Below are 21,622 nucleotides of genomic sequence, written 5' to 3'. Positions count from 1 at the left end.
CAGAGGGAAAAAGCCTGAAAGGAGCCCAGCACATGTGGCTCTGCAGACCCACTGCAGACACTGTGACCCAGTGAGTAGTTCTGGTGGAAAGGAGGGGCAGAAAACAGTTCAAGGAGTGAGTCCCCACGTAACTGAAACTCTTGAGAAGAGGAAGGCAGTGTCCTCTTGTGATAGGGAGAAGGGAGAAGATGAGTGAAGGGAAAGGTAGTTGTGTCCATCTGGTTACAGGAAGAGGACACTTTCCTGCTCAATGCCAGTGAGCATGGTATGCAATAGGGAAGTAAAGATGGATAAGGCACAGACTAATATTCAGGTCATTCACTCAAGAAGTCAGGAAGATAGATGACTAAATCTCACATTATCAACTCTGTGATGGAGGTAATTACAGGATCCTAACCTCAGACTGGAGAAGGAAATGGCAACCCACTCCAGTGTTCTTGCCTGGAGAATCCCAGGGACAGGGGAGCCTGGTGGGCTTCGGTCTATGGGGTCACACAGAGTCGGACATGACTGAAGTGACTTAGCAGCAGCCTCAGATAGGCAGATGACACCACCCTTATGGCAGAAAGTGAAGAGGAACTCAAAAGCCTCTTGATGAAAGTGAAAGAGGAGAGTGAAAAAGTTGGCTTGAAGCTCAACATTCAGAAAACTAAGATCATGACATCTGGTCCCATCACTTCATGGCAAATAGATGGGGAAACAGTGGAAACAGTGTCAGACTTTATTTTTTTGGGTTCCAAAATCACTGCGGATGCTGATTGCAGCCATGAAATTAAAAGACGCTTACTCCTTGGAAGGAAAGTTATGACCAACCTAGATAGCATATTAAAAAGCAGAGACATTACTTTGCCAACAAAGGTCCGTCTAGTCAAGGCTATGTTTTTTCCAGTAGTCATGTATGGACGTGAGAGTTGGACTGTGAAGAAAGCTGATCACCGAAGAATTGATGCTTTTAAACTGTGGTGCTGGAGAAGACTCTTGAGAGTCCCTTGGACTGCAAGGAGATCCAACCAGTCCATTCTAAAGGAGATCAATCCTGGGTGTTCATTGGAAGGACTGATGCTAAAGCTGAAACTCCAATACTTTGGCCAACTCATGTGAAGAGTTGACTCACTGGAAAAGACTCTGATGCTGGGAGTGATTGGGGGCAGGAGGAGAAGGGGACGACAGAGAATGAGGTGGCTGGATGGCATCACTGACTCGATGGGGGTGAGTTTGAGTGAACTCCGGGAGTTGGTGATGGACAGGGAGGCCTGGCGTGCTGCGATTCATGGGGTTACAGAGAGTTGGACATGACTGAGCGACTGAACTGAACTGAAGGGAGAAAACTTAAAAATTCCATCACCAGTGAACTGTTATGTATATATAATGTAATACCTAGAACAGGCACTAAAAAGCTATACAAAGAGATACATTCAAAAATACTATACATAAACAGAAATGGAATTCTATAAAAAGTTCAGGGAACCTATAGAAATTCAGGAAAAAGAAAACAGAAAAATGAAAAAATAAAGAGAACAAACAGAAGACAAAAAATAAAATGATAGATTGTCTTATCATAATTAATATCATTAATGTAACATTGCTGCTGCTGCTGCTGCTAAGTCGCTTTAGTCGTGTCCGACTCTGTGTGACCCCACAGACGGAATATTGATTAGTTACCTTAATTATTGACCAATAATTACATTAATGTAAGTGGTCCAAATACATTGAATTAAAAGACAGCAATTGTAAAGAGGATAAAAGATAAGACAACCATATGTTGTCTGTAAGAAACTAATTTCAAATATAACAATATAGGTAAGTTGTAAGTAAAAGAATGGGAAAAGTTATATCATGCAAACATTAATTAAAAGAATCCAACAGTTGCCACATTGATATCAGGTAAAGTAGACATCAGTACAAAGAAATTTAGGAGAGCTAGAGTGGAACATGTGTGACAAGTTGCTTGAGTTGTGTCCAACTCTTTGCAACCCTCTGGCTGTAGCCTGCCAGGCTCCTCTGTCCTTGGGATTCTTCAAGCAAGAATACTAGAGTAGGCTTGCCATGCCCTCCTTCAGAGGAACCTCCTAACCCAGGGAGCGAACCCAAGTCTCTTATGTCTCCTGCGTTGACAGGCAGATTCTTTACCACTAGTGACACCTGGGAAGCCCAGAGTGGCACATAAATAATGATAAAGGGTCAATCCACCAAGAAGACACAGCAATCCCAAATGTGTGCACAAAATAACAGCAGTAAAACAAGGGATGTGAAAACATTGATGGACTGGAAAGGAGAAACAGACAAATCCACAATTGCAGTTGGAGGCTTCAACACTCCTCTCCCAACAACTGATAGAGCAACTAGACAGAAAGTCAGCGAGGAGATAGAATAACTCAAGGACAACATCAACCAACAGGTTCTAATTGACATTTATGGAACACTCCATCCAACATCAGCAGAATATACATTCTTTCAAGTCCCATAAAACATATACCAATGTAGACCATATCTTGCGCCATAAAAAGTAATCGATATACTTATAAAAACTGAAATCACACAGGATGTATTCTTAGACCACAATAGAACCAAACTAGAAATCAATACAAGGAAGATCACAGGAAATCTCCAAACACTTGGAAATAAAACAACACACTTCTAAAAGCATCAAAGAGGATGTCTCTCTGAACTCAATTACAGTGAAAGTACAAACAGAGAAATTTATGAGATGTAGCTATAGCATTGCTGGGATGTATAGCACTAAATGACTATTCTTAAAACAGGACAATCACAAATCAATAATCTAGCCTCCCTCAAGAAAGCAGAAAAAAAAGAGCAAAATAATCCAAAACAAGTGCAAGGAGGGAAATAATAAAGGCAAGAAATCAGTGAAATGGAAAGCAGAAAAACTGACAGAGAATATCAGTGAAACAAAAAGCTAGTTCTTTGGGAAGAGCAATAAAATTGATAAACCTCTAGTAAGACTGACAAAGAAAAAAATAAAGGTCAGTGTTAAGGATGAAACAGGGGCATGGATAAAGAAGCCATGGTATACACATTCAAAGGAATATTACTTAGACAAAAAAAGAACACATTCAAGTCAGTCCTAATGAGGTGGTGAACCTAGAGCCTGTTATACAGAGTAAAGTAGGTCAGAAAAAGAAAAACAAATATTGTATGCTAATGCATTTACAGGGGCTTCCCTGGTAGCTCAGCTGATAAAGAATCCACCTGCAGTGCAGGAGACCCCAGTTCAATTCCTGGGTCAGGAAGATCCCCTGGAGAAGGGATAGGCTACCCACTCCAGTATTCTTGGGCTTCCCTTGTGGCTCAGATGGTAAAGAATCCACCTGCAATGCAGGAGACCTGGGTTTGATCTCTGAGTTGGGAAAATCCCCTGGAGAAGAGAAAGCTACCCATTCCAGTATTCTGGCCTAGAGAATTCCATGGACAGTCCATGGGGTCACAAAGAGTCAGACACAACTGAGTGACTTTCACTTTCATGGAATCTAGAAAGATGGTACTGATGAACCTATTTGCAGGATAGCAATGGAGACGCAGACATAGAAAACAAACTTGTGGACACAGTCGAGGAAAGACAGGGTGGGATGAATTGAGAGAATAGCATGGAAGCATATACATTACTATATGCAAAATAGATAGCCAGTAGGAATATGTTGTATGATGCAAGAAGCTCAAATCAGGGGCTCTGACAGCCTAGAGGGGTGGGATGGGGTGGGAGGTGAGAGTGAGGTTCAAGAGGGAGGGGACATGCGTATACCTGTGGCTGATTCATACTGACATATGACAGAGGCAAATGCAATATTGTAAAGCAGCTATTCTCCAATTAAAAATTAACAAATTAAAAATTTTTAAAAAGAATTAAAGAATGAAACAGGGGCTATCACTATAGATTCAGACTTCAAATGGACAATGAAGCAATACAACTCTACACACATAAATATGACAGTTTAAATGACACCATAGGGACTGTTTCCCTAGCAATCCAGTGGTTAAGACTTCACCTTCCAACCCAAGGGGTGCAGGTTCAGACCCTAGTTGGGGAACTAAGATCCCACATGCCTTGGGGTCAAAATCCAAAACATAAAACAGAAACACTGTGTAAAATAGATGACCAGGACAAGTTTGATGCATGAAGAAGGGCACCCAAAGCGAGTGCTCTGGGACAACCCAGAGGGATAGGGTGGGGAGGGAGGTGGGAAGGGAGGAGGGAGGTGGGAACATGTATACACATGCTCCCTGATTCATGTTGGTGTATGGCAAAAACCACCACAATATTGTAAAGTAATTATACTCCAATTAAAATAAATACATTAATTTAAAAAAATGGTCCACGTCAAAAAATCTTTTAAAAAAATGACACAATGGATTAATTACTTGAAAAGCACATACTACCATAACCTATCCAATGTGAAATGATCTGAATAGCACTTTAACTATCAAGAAAATAGAATATTTAAGTTTCTAAAAGTCTCTAAGCCCACATGGTTTCCCTGGAGAATTCTGACAAACATTTAAAGAAGAATTAACATTAATCTTATACAATTGCTTCAAGAAAAAGAAGAGTAGAAAACACTTAGCAATTCATGTTATAAGCCAGCATTACCCTTACGTCAAAACCAGACACAGACAATACAGAAAAAGAAACCTTTGGACCAATATTCCTCATGAATATAAAAAGACAAGCATGTGAGGAAATGTAGAGCCAAAGGAATTCTCTAACACTGCTGGGGGCAGAGTCAGAAGGTACAACCATTTTGGGAAAATGGTTTGGGATAATCTACTCAAACTGAACATCCTACAGCATTTTTACTCTTGAGGACAGACCCAACAAGAACGTTCCCACATGCTCCTCAAAGACTTGTACAAGAACGTTAGTAACAACACTGTCCCGATAGCCCTAAATGCCCTTGTGTCTGTCAGCAGTAGGTTGGGTAAGCAAATGATAGTATATGCACATGATGGATTAGGATCCGGCAATGGAAATGGGCGAACTTCACTTATATGCAATATCATGCATGAGTCTTACAAACAAAATGCTGAGTGACAGAAGCCAGACACAACAGCATGCAGTCAGAATCCTGCTGATGTCAATGTGAAAGGCAAATACAATGATACGCTGTTAGAAATCAGGAGTAGTTACTCTGGAAAGAGATGTGGGAGACCCGAGAGACTGGTCATGTGTGTATCTTGATTCAGATGCTGGTTACATGGGTGTGGTTTACGAATACTCATCAAGTCATACTCTGAAGTTATGTGTAACTTTTATCGTGCATGAGTGCTAAGTCACTTCACTTGTGTCCAGCTCTTTGCGACCCCATGGACCTTTCCCCACCAGGCTCCTCTGTCCATGGAATTCTCCAGGCAAGAATACTGGAGTGGGTTGCCATGCCCTCCTCCAGGGGATCTTTCTGACTCAGAGATCAAACCCACAGCTCTTATGTCTCATGCATTGGCAGGCAGGTTCTTTACCACTAGCGCCACCTGGGAAGTCCAACTTTTCCTCTGGTATATTCAGCTGTGGTGCTTTAGTCGCTAAGTTGTGTCCAACTCTTGCAACCCTGTGGACTGTAGCCTGCTGGGCTCCTCTGTCCATGGGATTCTCCAGGCAGTTGATGTAAAAAGAAGGAAAAAGCCTGTTGGATCTGGTGATATGACGTTTACAGGTGAGCACTGGTTGTGAGGAGGTGGCGGGCTGCAGGGACCTCATGTTAATTCCAGTTCCACAAAGAGCAGCACTGGAGCGCAGAGCAGTGCAGGGACTGGGGCAAGGCTGCAGGGCCACTGGGGAGCAGTTCAGGAGGGCCACTGGGGAGCAGTTCAGGAGGGCCACTGGGGAGCAGAGCAGGGAGCTGAAGCCGGGCTGCTGAGCCCACTCTCACTCAGTGAACTGGCCTGCCTCTGATTCTGAGAGCACACAGGCTGTGAGGATAAAGGAACGTTAGACAGGAATATGCAAATGCATTTGAGTCTGAGGCTACTTTCTGAAAAACAAACAGGCGGAGCAACTCTATTCTCTTGTCGAAGTCCCCTTATCACAGCAGCTACACAGGCCGGTGGCCCACAGTCACAGGACGGCCTGGTGCCATGTAAGAAAAGGCCAAGGGTCTCAGTGCACTGCATTTACCAAGGCAGGGAGCAGTCCTTGAAAGGTTTTGGGCTAGGGACAGACTCTGATTATGTCTGAAAAACTCACTTATGAAAGATGCTTAATTATCTCTCCATGCCAGAGAAAGGCAGACTGTGCATGCGTGCTGTGTGTGTGCAAAGCCTCCACTCTTTTGGGGGCACAGTCATATTTTGGTCTTGAAGAGAAAACAAAATTCTGTATCATCAGTCTTTCTTTATCTACTTTCCTTTTTTTCTTTTGAAAAACTTTATTATTTATTTATTTGGCTGGGCCAGGTCTTAGTTGCGGCGTGTAGGATCTTTAGTTGCTGCCTGCAGGATCAAATTTGGGTCCCCTGATTGGAAGTGTGGAGTTTTAGCCACTGAGCCACCCGGAAAGTCCCATTAGTCTTTTTTTAAAAGCATGAGAATTATAATTTTGTGATTATATAAAGGCCAAGCTATACACACACACACACACACACACAAACACCTACACATACACACAAAGGGTAACATATAATCAGTGTTAGGACAATCACTAAACTGCCATATACAAAACCACTGTCTGGAGTCTTAATTACAAGGGAGGATTAGGGTATGAAAATCGTTCATTCTTTCATTGCAAATGACAGGAAGATGTATAAATGTAGGGACCAAAAGCAAAAAGAAAGACCTGACCAGTAAATTCACAGAACAGTATTTTCCATGGCTACAGAGTGGAACAGAGTAGCCAATAAAGCAAAATGGGTAAACTGAAAGTTTCCACTGCCTTAGACAATTTGTCTGGTCCATCCTTGAATTTTTAAACTGTGTTTTCAGTAGACATATTTTCTGGTAATAATCCAGGAAATTTTTTCCAAATTAACACTTGCTGAATGAAATAGTTTGTGAACCACTTTTCCGATATGAAGTATACACAATCTACACCCTTGCTGTACATTCCACAGTGTACTTACTGTGGAATGTACTTAATCTGAACATCCACTGGGGAAAAAGACACAAGAGATGAGATCATTTGCTTATAGATACAAAGATGATGACCAACATGACCCACTCACTCCCTGGTTCTGCCAAGATCATCAGGTTGTGCATGTCTGGCCTGCTGGGTGTGCCCAGAAACAGATGGACCTGTCTCTAAACGACCAAAAGCCTGAGTGGTCCTCGTTCCTCAAAACCCCTTCACTCGGGCCTTTCTTTGCTGGCCCGTCCAGTTTCAAACTGCACGGAGCTCTGTCTTGTACTCAGCCCCTTCTTCAATGCCTCGCCTTCTCTTACGGGGTGGGAGGCTCTTCTGTGACCCCACAGCTCAGATGCTCTTCCTGGATATTTCCTCTGACTTTGATCTCTCCTTGGCACACTCTCTCAGTACCTTATTTGCGTTTGGATGTCTAGACGGCTGCGTGACCGAGTGGCATTCCCTGATACCTCTGCATAAAATTCACTATTCCAAGATCAACTGAACAGTGCACGTGTCTCATATCAAATGTAAAAATGACACAGAAAATCTCTCTGAATTGTCTTTATACCGATCACATTTACCCCAACTTAATACAGTACAAAATAAGTGACAAGAAAAAGGAAACAGAAGCGGAGGAAAATCTGTCTTTCAAGTTTTCAAACTTGCTTTAAAATACAAACATTTCCTGAAATGCAGAAGTGAAAGTGATGAATGTTAAGTGGGTATTTTTTCACCTTAACTGACTGATCAGAAGAGTATTTATAAACCCCTGACTGATGTCTGGAGCTGATAAATCAACACCAGAGGAGAACATTCCAAGCACATTTATCACTTAAGACAAACAGGCTATTCTGAGTGTGATTATTTTTTATTCATCACTTTAGCTTACCTCTGCATTTGCTCCTGCTCACTGTTAATAGTATCTGTGGAAGACTTCTCAATATTTAATGCTACAGCATGCTTACTGCATGCTGATGAGGTGAAACTCACACATTTGATCTCCAGAAAGCCAGTAACCTTTCCAAAACAAGTTTCTATCTCACACTGAAGCCTGATCCCAGGCGGCTTCCATGTAAATAGCTGCTGTTGGCTTCAACACCGTGAAGATACAGAATTATAGCTTTAAGGGAAACTAAAGGCCAAGATATTTATATCTGAACAGACTGGCTGAACGGCACAGAATCCTGTCATCAGTAGAGGACACCCAGCAGCCAAGGGTATTGCAATCCATATGACTCAACACCCAGGACTGTATACTGGGTCAGCGCTACCATGTCACATTCAAAGAACTGCAACATGAAAGAAAATCTTACCTGTTCATTCTCCTCTTCATCGCTGCTTAGTTTAAGGTCATCTTCTAGCATTCTGAAAGAGGGAACACAAAGGTACAGATACTTAGCAAATTCAAGAGACTTTAGCACCAAAATACCTGTGTTAGAGCAATGCTTCAGTAATGAGTGTAGTTTTTGTTGTTCAGTCGCTAAGTTGTCTGACTCTTTGCAGCCCTATGGACTGGAGATCAAACCAGTCAATGCTAAAGGAAATCAACCCTGAATATTCATCGGAAGGACTGATGCTAAAGTTGAAGCTCCAATACTTTGGCCACCTGATGTGAAGAGCTGACTCACTGGAAAAGACCCTGTTGCTGGGAAGGATTGAGGGTAGGGAGGAGAAGGGGGCTATAAAGGATGAGATGGTTGGATATCATCATCAATTCGATGGACATGAGTTTGAGCAAACTCTAGGAGATAGTGAAGGACAGGGAATGAGTGTATTAGATTTCCTTATTGAAAAAATGTTTCCTTTCGAGCCCTTTTCCTCCAATGCCACATTATGAAAATGAACCCTCAGGACAGCCATAGGACATGACAGGATGCTTCAAAAATACAAGGTTTTAAACAAACAAAATCAAACGGGTGCTTTTCCTTGTGAAGTTTTAATTCCATAATTATTGGTTCATTGTTTCCCATGTGGCAGGGGCTCGGCCATATTTCTATTATTATTGGCAGGAAACAGAGGAGGAGAATGGGCAGAACCTTGCCAAGAGCTGCTGCTGCTGCTGCTAAGTCACTTCAGTTGTGTCCGACTCTGTGTGACCCCATAGACGGAAGCCCACCAGGCTCCCCCATCCCTGGGATTCTCCAGGCAAGAACAATGGAGTGGGTTGCAACTTCCTTCTCCAATGTGTGAAAGTGAAAAGTGAAAGTGAAGTCGCTTAGTCGTGTCTGACCCTTAGCGACCCCACGGACTGTAGCCTACCAGGCTCCTCCATCCATGGGATTTTCTAGGCAAGAGTACTGGAGTGGCTTGCCATTGCCAAGAGCTAGAAAATAGTAAACTTGAGTTCTTGGTGCAGTTGTTTGGTGTTCCCCATCAAAGATCTGGAGAAGAATCACCGTCTGACCATCTTCCTGGATGGGGAAAAATCAAGTAGCAGGAAACTTTCTGAAACATCTCGTCCCTCAGGTGCGTCATAACAGATCCAGTGGGAAAGCATACTTTTGGGTCCATGAAAGTTAAATCCATGCTTTCAAACTGTGGTGCTGGAGAAGACTCTTGAGAGTGCTTTGGACTGCAAGAAGATCAAACTAGTCAACCCTAAAGGAAATCAACCCTGGATATTCATTGGAAGGACTGATGCTGAAGCTGAAGCTCCAATAATTTGGCTACCTGATGTGAAGAGCCGACTCACTGGAAAAGACCTTCATGCTGGGTAAGATTGAGGGCAGGTGGAGAAGAGGGCAACAGAGGATGACATGGTTGGATGGCATCACTGACTCAATGGACATGAGTCTGAGCAAACTCTGGGAGACAGTGAAGACAGGGAAGCCTGGTGCACTGCAGTCCATGCGGTCACAAAGAGTTGGACACATCTTAGTGACTGAACAACAAAAAGTTAAAAGTCAAAAATTAAAAAAACAATCTGAAAAAGAATAGATACATGTATATGTATAACTGAATCACTTTGCTGTATACATGAAACTAACAAAATATTGTAAATCAACTATATTCAAATATAAAAATACAGGAAGATGATAGATATATAAAAAATTAAATTTTAAAAAGAAACAAAATTCAAATGCTATTATTTCTGATGATGATGAAACTGTATTCTTATCAGCACTGCTAATTTATTTCTTTATAGAATAATTGTTTTTACAGGACTTCATTCAAAAGAAATCTCACTAAGAAGCACATCTAAACACAGATGAGTACAAAACTGCTCTGCCTGAAGCAAGGGGAAGAGTCCATTTTGGGACGGATACCGGGGCTCCGGGGATCAGTCTGGAGGCCACTGAGTCCCTGTGCTCGAAAGGCCTCATTGTCCTCTCTGAAGTTCCCTTCACAGTCCAAAGCCTGGGACTCCCCTGGTGGTCCAGGGCTAAGGCTCTGTGATCCTGATGCGGAGGGCCCGGGTCCCATCCCTGGCTGGGGAACTGGATCCACGTGACACAACTAAGGGTTCGGATGCTGCGGCTAAGATCCAGCGCAGCCAAATAAATAAAATAAATATCTTTTTAAAAGTCTAAAGCCTGACCCCTAAAATGTATTGTTTCCTTTAAAAGTTAATTATAGGCCTATTATTGATAAATTCCTCTGATTATTTAAAGATTTCTTTTTTGATAGCAACCATTTTAAAAGTCTTCATTGAATTTGTTACAATATTGCTTTTGTTTTACGCTTTGGTGTTTTGTTTTTTTTTGGCCAGGAGGCATGTGGGAGCTTAGCTCCCTGACCGGGAACTGAACCTCCACCTCTTTCCTTGGAAGGCAGAGTCTTAACCACTAGAAACAGAAGTGACTTCTGAATAGTTTTAGCAATTTCAGTGACTTTTGGGATAAACTTGGGGTAAAGATCTGCCAGGGCAGGGTGTGGGCTCAGTTCTGCCCCAAACAGCCCCTCACCAGCCCCATTTCCCTCTTTGTAAAGTGAAGGGTTATAAAGCTAGGCATCTGCAAGGTCCAGTCCTGTTTTAGATTCTTTGAGTCCACAAAATAAACTTGTCCCTCATTTCCTAAAGTAGAAAAACTCTTGCATTTGTTCTAAAGAGCACGACTGTGAAATTTCCAAGCAATTTTCCTGTACCATTTAAGCCATAACCATTAGGGCACCAAATCCCTCCCCGCAGTTGTGGCCATTCTACCAGTAGCAAGTGGTATCTTTCTTTATTACTTAAGCCAGAAGCAAACAAGCCAAGTGCCAGCCAAGACTGCACAGTTGCACTGTAACTGCCTTTACATCCGTGTGGATTATCACTCATTTCCCCCAACCTCATGAATTTGTACATGGGCTTCACAGAGAAGAGACACTATTGGGATTTATTAGAGCATTGCTGGGAAAGAACCTAGGAGGGGACTGTCTGTCCTTTGTCTTGGGACCCTCGTGACCAGCAGGGTGATGGCACAGAGTACAATACCCGCTGGTTGCCTGGCATCTACCACAAGATGACTTTCCTACCTAAAGGCATAATACCTTTCTGATGAAAAGGACAGTTTCTGTTCCCTCACTACCTGTCTTGGGGTCAAGACTCAACTGAAATTTGGTTTAATCTCGAGGACTGCTCTGTAAGCACTGGATGTTCAAAGTGTCGGGGGAAGGTGGAGGGAAGGACACAACATCACGGTTAAGAAGCCCTTGTTGGATGGAAGTTATGTCAAGGGTGACTGAGGAGTTCATCTCTGTATGGACAACAGCGTGTACAGATTTGAAGACCACTGTCAACCAGAGGAAGACACTCCAACATGCCCCAGAGCCAGTCTTCTGTGAGCTGGCCCCTGGGAGCTGTGCAGAGAGAAGAGCATGTGGCCGTTGGCCTCTGAGAATCCAACTGAAGTTCAGAATGTCTTGAAGCAGGAGAAACTGGCAGTGGGAACACCGAGTTCGACGGCTGATTCACACTGCACAGCACCCGGGGCCACAGTTCTGTAATAGGCAGTCACCACCGCCCGGGGCTCAGGGGCCACCACGTGCTGCGGTGACTCAGGCTCAAGGCCCCCCGAGAACACGCCCGGCCCTTCTGCTTTGTTCTGGCCACAGCAGAGTCCCTGTGACTCAACCCCCAAAGCACAGCGCTTGTCCCTTTCAATGCCGGGAACGTTAGCATGGCTTCTGAGAGAGCCCGAGGAGGACCTGAAGAGTATCTGAGGTCAGAGAGGAAAAGAGAAAAGCTGGGACCACTTAAGACCCTCAGAACTGTCCCCATGGGGCGCAGACTGTGGCTGGAGGCCACCCTCCCCACATCCACACGCACCATCAGAGCAGTCTGCCCCAAACTCCAGTCCCACCCAGTGACGACATATTTATCACCTATTTTCTAAAGGAAATAGATGACCTTTTGGGCTTCCCTGGTGGCTCAGAGGTTAATGCGTCTGCCTCCAATGCGGGAGACCCGGGTTCGATCCCTGGGTCGGGAAGATCCCCTGGAGAAGGAAACGGTAACCCACTCCAGTATTCTTGCCTGGAGAATCCCATGGATGGAGAAGCCTGGTTAGGCTACAGTCCACGGGGTCGCAGAGTCGGACATGACTGAGCAACGGAACGGAACGGAAGTTAAACAACAATAAGTAACAACAAAAGCTTTAAACCAAGAGTGAAAGAAAATGCAAGCTAAGTGTTGGTGAGGACTCAGGGCAGGGGTGAAGGCCGACTCCAACACTCTGAAGCACTGAGCTCGGTGACTGGGGCGGAAGTATAGACTGCATCTCTATACCCCTCCAGCTGGGCCCCACCAGGCTCACCGCTTCCATGTCCCTCTGTCCCGCCCCTATACATCCCTGCGGTGCCCTCCTAGGTATCCCAGCTCCTGTCCAACAGTAGCAGCTCCCAAAGTGGCAGGCCTGCTGAGCACTTTCTAGACGTGACCTCATTCAATCCCACAGCATCTCCCTTGAGGTGGATGTTGCCGGGGCATCGGTCCTCAGGGGTCAGAGCATGGGCTCTGAAGTCAAACCACCCTGGGAGGAATCCTGGCTTTGCATTCAGCAGGTCATTTCTCAGTGGGTTTCCTGAGAAATCATTACTCAATCCTTGGAAAGTGCTTAGTGCATAAGCTGGTCCAGAACCAACATTCAATACATGTTCATTTTTCATGACTATTCCTCTTTTACCTCTGAGGACAAAGCCTTGGAGTCAACAATTTGGGACAGAAGATGTTTCTGTAATAATGCCTTAAAACTAAGCCATTTGCTGTATTTTCAGGCCATCCTGAGATGAAAAGATGACATTTTCTAGAGATTGTGGAGGGGGAACATATTTTAGGATATAATTGCTGCCATGGTTGATGGATCTGATGTGACTTTATGTCTACAGAGGGCAAAAAACACAGCCATCAGTCTGAGTACACAGGAGATGTGTCCTGGAGCCTGTGCTTGGCCACATGACACAGAGTCCCTTAGCAGGACTCACAATCTGATGACAACAGGGATGCTGAAACAAAACAGCTGATAAAATAAAATGCTGTGAATGAAGGCCAGAGAGCAGAGGTGCAGCCAGAGGTGCAGAGAAACCTGGACTTAATGTCCTGAGTGCCCAAGGAACTGTCACGCTGTGTCTGGACCACTTCTGGTCAGTACCTGGTGGTGACTTCACGGTGGACTCTGGTTGGACAGCTGAGAACTAGGACCCTGACAGGACTGAGGCAGGACTTTATTTTAAACATGCATCTAGGTGATTCAGATTCTATTCATTTCTCATTGGCACAATGTGTAGACAACAGTTTCTTAACATTATTGTCCCAGGAAGGTTACAACATGTCCCCTGAGCACCTTTAGCGACCCCATGGACTGTAGCCCACCAGGCTCCTCTGCCCATGGGATTTCCCAGGCAAGAATACTGGAGTGTTTTTCCTACTCAGGGGATTTTCTCGACCCCGTGATCCAATCTGTGTCTCCTGCACTGTTTTACTGCTATACCACCTGTACAAAGGGTCCTCTGGGAGCTGTGCAGAGAAAAGGGTGTGTGGTCATTTGCCTCTGAGTTCCGATGGGGAACCCAGTACAAACACTTCCCTTCACAGTTTGCCAAGTACCACCTCGGGTGGACTGCTCTGTTTTTGGAAGTGAAGGATGATGAAAACACTGCCCCACCACTGACAGCAGGATCACCATTCAAACTCCCAATCACTTACTCATTCCATCTTCTGCATTCTTCCATGGTGGGCAACTATCTTTGGAAACCATACTGTCTTCCAGCGCTGGTTCTTCTCACACATTACATTCAAATCAGTACCAGCATTTTTAAGGGCCTTAAAATTTTGAAGGACTGGCATAACTAATTCTCATGGAACTCAATTGCCTCATCTGAAGGTAAGGCTCTCAGAAAAGTGAGGATTTCAATGCAACCCTTGCAGTTTGGACAGAGGAGCCTGGTGGGTCACAGTCTAGAGGGTTGCAGAGTCAGACATGACTGGAGTAACTTAGTATGAAGCATGCACTTGCAACTTTAATATGAAGATGGTAGCTCTGGCTCAGTGGTAAAGAATCTGCCAGGCAGACCTCTTGGTGGGGAAGATGCCCTGGAGGAGGAAATGGCGACCCACTCCAGTATTCTTGCCTGGGAAATCCCATGGACAAGGGAGACTGGCAGCCTACAGTCTGTGGGGTTGTAAAGATTTGTACATGACTGAGCTCTGTCACACACACAACTTTACGTTGTGGCTGCTGCTTACATTTTTGATGTCCACAGTTCCTCAGGAAGCAGAAATAGTAGCCTACCCTTCACAGATGGCCAGCTGCTCCTAGGGCTCAGCTTTTTCAACAGGTACTGCAAACAGCCACATTAACTACCTTCAAATATGATGGCAGTCATTTCACACAGCAGTGGTTTTAAATTAATAGTATTTCCCTGGAATTGCTTGTCATTTGGGGCCTTTATCAGATCTGAATCCTTTAGTCCTTTAATGTTCATTTCATGTTCTTAATGGCTTCTTAAAAATCGGATTTTTAATTGGGCAGATTTGTTTCTATAGTTGGTGCTTCTAGGATCTCCACCTGTTTGAGATTTAAAGCCAAAGACAAATGTTTATGACTCCCTATTAAACATATTCATATATGCAAATATCTATTCTAACAATTAGTTGTGGCATGTTAAATCTACCTGTCATGCAAGTTCATCCCTCTGAAGAAATTCCCCGAGCCTTCCTCTCTGCTGCTTGGAACACAGGAGGGGAACTTATAAAACTCATCTTCTTATTTCTGAAGTCCACTGCTCTGTCAAGGTTAGTGCTACCACCTGCCTGGGCTTATTTTCATAAACAGGTGACACCCTTCCTCTTTGCGTTTCTTCAGAAGAATTCAGCTTGTGCTATTCCCCAGTTAACTGAGAACCCAGGTGGCCTAGGACAGGCTCAGCCAGAGTTGGGGATGTAGTGCGTCCAGGTCACAGGGAACTTAGTCTGGAAGCCAATGTAGAGATCAGGAATAAGACAAAGGAAGGTCTATACAGACGGCCTGAGACTTTTCCAACTTTGAGTCTATCCTACCCAGGTGTCACGTTGACATCTTTTGAAGCAGTGCTGGTTCAGGGGAAGATGGCATCTGCTCACACAGGTCTTTCTGGATACCCTCTTTCCAGGGTTGGTTCTAGCTGCTCCTGAAATCGCAAACTGTCTTCTGAACTCTTTCACGCATGTCCACTCCGGGGTGAAAGAGTCCTATAACTTTACTGTGTATGGCCTCATTTTTTCTTAAGGGCATTAAGTTCCAATGGTCCTTTTCTTCTACTGAGTCTACCTGCCATCTTGATACAGGCCTGTCTTCCCTAGGGGACAGCATCTCATTTCCGACCACTTAAGACCCTTGCAAAAGCCAACCTCCTTTAGGAATCCTGCCAGACCCTGAGACACATTTGTCTTCGAAATCTCAATCAAGCAGATAGTCTCGTGTGTGTGTGCTTAGTCATTCAGTCATGTCAGACTCTTTGCAACCCACAGACTGTAGCCTGACAGGTCCCTTGCCCATGGGATTCACCAGGCAAGAATATGGAGTGGGTTGCCATACCCTTCTCCAGGGGATCTTCCTGTCCCAGGGATTGAACCCAGATATCCTGCAATGCAGGCGTATTCTTTACCATCTGAGCTACCAGGGAAGCCTGGGTAGTCTAAGATCTAGTATCAATACATTAATATGAATAAATGGAAATAAAAGGAAGGGGAAAACCAACACTAATAAAAGGACGCAGCCTGTGGCACTGCAGTGTGGGGTGTGGAATGGGGTTGGCCAGCGCTGTGTCTGAGTTCCAGCCCTAACCAGCTCTGTGAACTTAGGCAAATCATTCACTCCTTCTGGACACGGTTTCCTCAGCTCTAAAATTACGCTGGATAAAATGACCTCTACAAACTCTTGTGGCTCTAAATTCTGACTCTCTGCCTCTACCGATAGGTGGAAAGCCCAGTTAGACTGTTGGGAGTTTAGAGAGTTCCCTGGATCTGAGTTGGCACGACTCATTTAAAAATAAAACTGCCAGGTTGGAATTTGATTGAATGGCCCAAGTTCCACACTGGAGCCAGGAGCCTGGAGTGAAGTCCAGTTATTTCTTTGAATGCCTACTTCCTTGCCTGTCAGGTGAAACATTTCACATGGTTCTTAAATTTACGTAAAAATGAACATGGCAGTGCTTTTAGATGGCAGAGTGCTATAGAGTGTTTGACTATTTCTAGAAACATCTTGGACATGCAGACGACACCACCCTAACGGCAGAAAGCAAAGGGGAACTAAAAGCCTCTTGATGAAGGTGAAAGAGGAGAGTGAAAAGTTGGCTTAAAATTCATCATTCAGAAAAATAAGATCATGGCATCCAGTCTCATCGCCTCACGACAAGTAGATGGGGAAAAAATGGAAACAGTGACAGATTTTATTTTCTTGGGCTCCAAAATCACTGTGGATGGTGCCTGCAGCCACAAAATTAAAAGACGCTTACTCCTTGGGAGAAAAGCTCTGACATACCTAGACAGCATATTAAAAAGCAGAGACATCACTTTGCTGACATCGGTCTGTATAGTCAAAGCTATGGTTTTTCCAGTAGTACATACAGATGTGAGAGTTGGATCATAAAGAAGGTTGAACACCAAAGAATTGATGTTTTCAAATTGTGGTGCTGCAGAAGACCCTTGAGAGTCCTTTGGACAGCAAGGAGATCAAGCCAGACAATCCTAAAGGAAATGAACCCTAAATATTCACTGGAAGGATTGATGCTACAGCTGAACCTCCAATATTTTGGCCACCTGATGCCAAAATATTGGCATCACCTTTTCTTCATTGGAAAAGCCCCTGATGCTGGGAAACATTGAAGGCAGGAGGAGAAGGGGGCAGCAGAGGATGAGATGGTTGGATGCCATCACTGACTCAATGGACATGAGTTTGAGGAAATTCTAGGAGATAGTGTAGAACAGGAAAGTCTGGTGTGCTTCAGTCCATGGGGTCGCAAAGAGTCAGACACAACTTATCAACTGAACAACAATAAACATCTCTCGTGTAATACGGTGTGAAGGACAGAGCCTCGCTTGCAAGCACCGGCTACACTGAGTCTATAATAACTGAGCATCTTCCCAGGAACAAAGGCTCTTGTGCCAGGAGGTCACGAGAAGTGGAGCGGGAGGTAGAGGCAGCTCCCCACCTGGGCTCGAGACCAGGGAAGTATTCTTTCTTATGTTATAAACTAACCCGTTGTCTCTAGATATTTTCTAGATTCTTCCTTATTATAGTGGAATGTGATCCCAAATACACAGCTGTCAGCTTTGGGATAGTTTAAAAAAACTAGACTCATATTTTTCTTTTCTCCTAAGAGCATCTACAAATAAAATCGGATGGCACATATGCTAAATGATGAGCAGAGCAGCACAGCAATTTGCCGAGAACCCCCAACAAGCCTTTGTCAAGTCCTCTAGGCTCTGTTCCGTGCAGCACTGGAAGCATACATCCTCTTAAACACTCTGTCTGCAGGAGCCTTCATTCTTTCTAAGGAACAATGTGTCCCCGAGCTCCACTGCAAAGGCACATTTAGAAAAGCACGTAGTCACAGGACTTTCTTCCAAGTAACTGAAACAAGGAGCTGGCGGCCAAGTATACTGAGCAGTTCCTCATCAGATCAGTCTTCTGGGGCAGCAAGGACCCCGAGGTGCTGTGGCAGAATGTTTACAGAGGAAAACGAACTTGGCAGGCCCGCTTCTCTGACATCCAGCGCCTAGGGCAGCAGGAAGCTCCCTGCACAGGAGCCTTGGGACTCAAAGCTGGGCCAGCGGCACCTGAGGGCTTGTTAAGACACAGGAGGCTGGGCCCACCTCCAGATGTGGGAATGGCCCCTCCATATTTGCATTTATAATAAGTCCCTGGGTGATGCAGAGGCTGCTGGCCAGAGGCCACACTTTGAGAAGCACTGGGCTAGGCCGTAACCTCCTGCCCACAAAGGTTTATTACATCTCGAGTCAGCTGCCGAGAGCCTGTGGGATGGTCCCTCAAGTCTCCTCTGAGGACTTACTGGGGCCTGTGGTCTGGGTCGGGGGTCCTGTGGCCCTGACACTCAGACACACCCCAGTGTGGATTCCTCCCCAGATCTCTCCCAGTTTGACCTGGGCCAAAGGGTGGGATCCTAGAGAGAACCAGGGAGAACTCCTCTCACTCACTCCCACATCTGCTAAGGAAAAGAGCTCATTCACCCGACCAGCTGAGCCTGACTCACTGGATACAAGCTCCAAAGGCTCGTACCTGCCCTCAGAAAGCTGGGTTAGCCAGGCATGGAGACCGGTGGCCCAGTGAGCCCCCAAGCAGAGCACCAGAGGAGGAGGACCGTGCTGGTGTTAGGCTCCTGCAGGGGTCACATGGAGTCGAGGAGGGTGACCCCCAGGCCCGCTGGGTCTGGGGACGGAGGTAGATTATATCCTGACTCCCATGGTGTTCTTTGTGAAAAGTGACACACACACGGTTCAAAACTCCCCCTGAACTATCCAGGGAAATGTCTCCCTCCTTCCTGTCCCTACCTACTTACTTCCCAGTCTTGCCCCGAAGTCACCACTGTCTGTAGTTCCTTACGTATGACTGCAGAGTTTCTTTATGCATTAACCAGCAAATATGAATGCAGCACCGTGGGCCCCTTAGAACTGTGCTCAGTCGCATTCAACTCTTTGCCACCCCATGGACTGTAGCCCTCCAGGCTCCTCTGTCCATGGGATTTTCCAGGCAGGAATACTGGAGTGGGTTGCCATTTCCTCCTCCAGAGGATCTTCCCAATTCAGGGATCGAACCTGCGTCTCCTGTATCTCCTGCATTGGCAGGCAGGTTTTTTACAACTTGAGCCACCTAGGAAGTCCCAGTTCAAGCCTAACAGGTCATTAAAATGTTCTAATAGCCATGTGAAAAAAAGTAAAAACAGGTAAAATTAATTTTACAACATATTCAATATATATAAACCAACGTTATTATTTCAATGTGATGACATACACATTTTCAGGGCTCAACAGTTATGTCTGGCCAGTGGCTGCCTGACTGGACAAGACAGGCTCAGAGCTTCTGCAGAAGGTGAGGACTGTTTGTATCTCGAGGAAGTTTCACGTCCCCGTCCCCCCGCACCCCCAACCTTCAGCCCCTTTTGTCTCTTTCAGGGATTACTCTTCTCTACATTTCCTTCCCCACGGGGTACATTGGACAAGCCTGTGAAGGTAAAGACCCTGATAACTCAAGAGCGTGGAGGAGTTGAGCAGGAGAAAGGCAAGGCTCTGGTCAGAGCAGATGTAAACATACACCCCCGTTGACAATTCCTGGTGGGGACAGGGACCCCAAAGGCCAGTTAAATAAGTCAGTGACCCACCTTGCTCCCAATTCTGAGGACACTATCTGCTCGGGACCTGACACACCACAGTGTCTTATCGAAGAGCTGTAAGGAGAAACCAGTGCACAGCCGCAGGCAGTTCACAGAAGGATGCGCTCAGGGTGAAGCATTCAGGAGCCACAGCCTCGGAAAACAGAGCAGAGGCAGCTTTGCAAATATGCTGTGTAAAATGCTGACCACTTGGCAAGGGAAGTCTGTCTACTCTCGTCTCTCATTGATCATGTCCCCGCTTCTCTTAGAAGGACTATGGACCCATCTTACCAAAGTTATTTGAAATATCCCAGGTTTTGTTTGTTTTTTGCTTTTTTTTTTAGTTACCTATTTTAAAAGTGTGCTGACTGTTCTTTTTATTTGGATTTGCAGTTCTAGCGAGGGGATCTGGGCAGCTGGGCCCAGTTTCCTTGAACAGTTCAGGCCTCTTTCCACCTAAAAAGCTGTAAGCACAACATGCAGTTGGGATGTTTGTGAAAACAAGAAAACGTTCCCTCATTTCCCTTCAGGGCACTGTAGATTATAAAGTAGCTTTCTCAGAACTATTAGACTTGAAAATTGCTTCTTCCTGAAAGAATTACAGGGAAAGAGGGCTGGCTGGACTTGATCATCTCTATCAAAAACAAGTTGGACTTTAGAAAGAGTACTTTAATAGGGAAGGCTTGCTCCTCAAAGCTGGTTTTAAAATTCCCAACTTTGTCTGTTACAAGGACTTTTAGAAAATTAGCTTCTGAACTAATGTTTTTGGTATTAGAGGATTCTAATACCTCTAATTCTAATTAGAGGTTTCAAAGGCGTGATGCGGAGAAGGCAATGGCACCCCACTCCAGTGCTCTTGCCTAGAAAATCCCATGGACGGAGGGGTCTGGTGGGCTGCAGTCCATGGAGTCGCTAAGAGTCAGACACGACTGAGAGACTTCACTTTCACTTTTCACTTTCATGCATTGGAGAAGGAAATGGCAACCCACTCCAGTGTTCTTGCCTGGAGAATCCCAGGGACGGGGGAGCCTGGTGGGCTGCCGTCTATGAGGTCGCACAGAGTCGGACACGACTGAAGAGACTTAGCAGCAGCAGCAGCAAGGCACGATGAATTCAAGTTCTGCAGATCTGGGAGAGAGGTCAGGGGACCCTGACTGGGAACTTGGAGTTTCCTGTGCTGCCCAGACTTGACCATCGGCATTTCCTTACGCGAACCTCTTAGAAGGGGATTGTGTACCTACCCCAGGGGGACTGAGAAAAGAGATCTGCACCGACTGGGCTCCCGTCTGTGATGCCAAATGTTGATGGTCAGTAAACTGGAAACCTGGTTGCCTATTTCTGTTTCCTAACTAGTGGTTTGCTTATTTCATTCATAACTTTTGACAGGGAGGATGTATTGAATCTGGAAGGGTCATACATAGGGTGGGCAGGTTAAGATGTGTTCTTTTGTTCACAATACCAGTTTTTGCATTTTTGCGGCGATTGCTATTAACAAGTTGATTGCTGAGACAGCCCCTAATTAACAGATTTATTTGAATAGATACACTGTGAAGGTTAGGAAACAGAGTTGAGCATGGTCTCCTAATAAGTAAAGGCAGGCATGCTGAACTACACTCACGTCACATGTTCCCTGAGTATGGCCTAACACAGTGGTTTCTAGACTTTATTACACAGTGGAATCACTTGGGATCTTTAAAAAAATATCAAGGCCAGGCTCCCACTCCATCCCCACATTCTGATGTAATAGATTTGGGATGTGATCTG

The 21,622-nt window shown here is 45.0% G+C and overlaps 1 protein-coding gene across 8 annotated transcripts in view; it reads right to left on the bottom strand.

Moving 5' to 3' along the window:
• The window catches only part of AFF3 (ALF transcription elongation factor 3), a 643,034-nt gene that overhangs the window by 129,246 nt on the left and 492,166 nt on the right, over positions 1–21,622 (bottom strand). For all 8 annotated transcript variants that reach the window (XM_088841644.1, XM_088841640.1, XM_088841642.1 and 5 more), the window contains one exon: positions 8,383–8,434. In XM_088841644.1, the coding sequence (XP_088697770.1) occupies positions 8,383–8,434 (52 nt within the window). The remainder of the gene's footprint in view (positions 1–8,382; positions 8,435–21,622) is intronic.

Source organism: Moschus berezovskii, chromosome 11, assembly GCF_049115385.1.
Source record: "Moschus berezovskii isolate FMDL1 chromosome 11, NW_MosBer_1.0, whole genome shotgun sequence".
In the NCBI taxonomy this organism is placed as follows: domain Eukaryota; kingdom Metazoa; phylum Chordata; class Mammalia; order Artiodactyla; family Moschidae; genus Moschus; species Moschus berezovskii.
The sequence above is the reverse complement of the archived record's forward strand: the minus strand, read 5'-3'. Positions and strand labels throughout refer to the sequence as shown.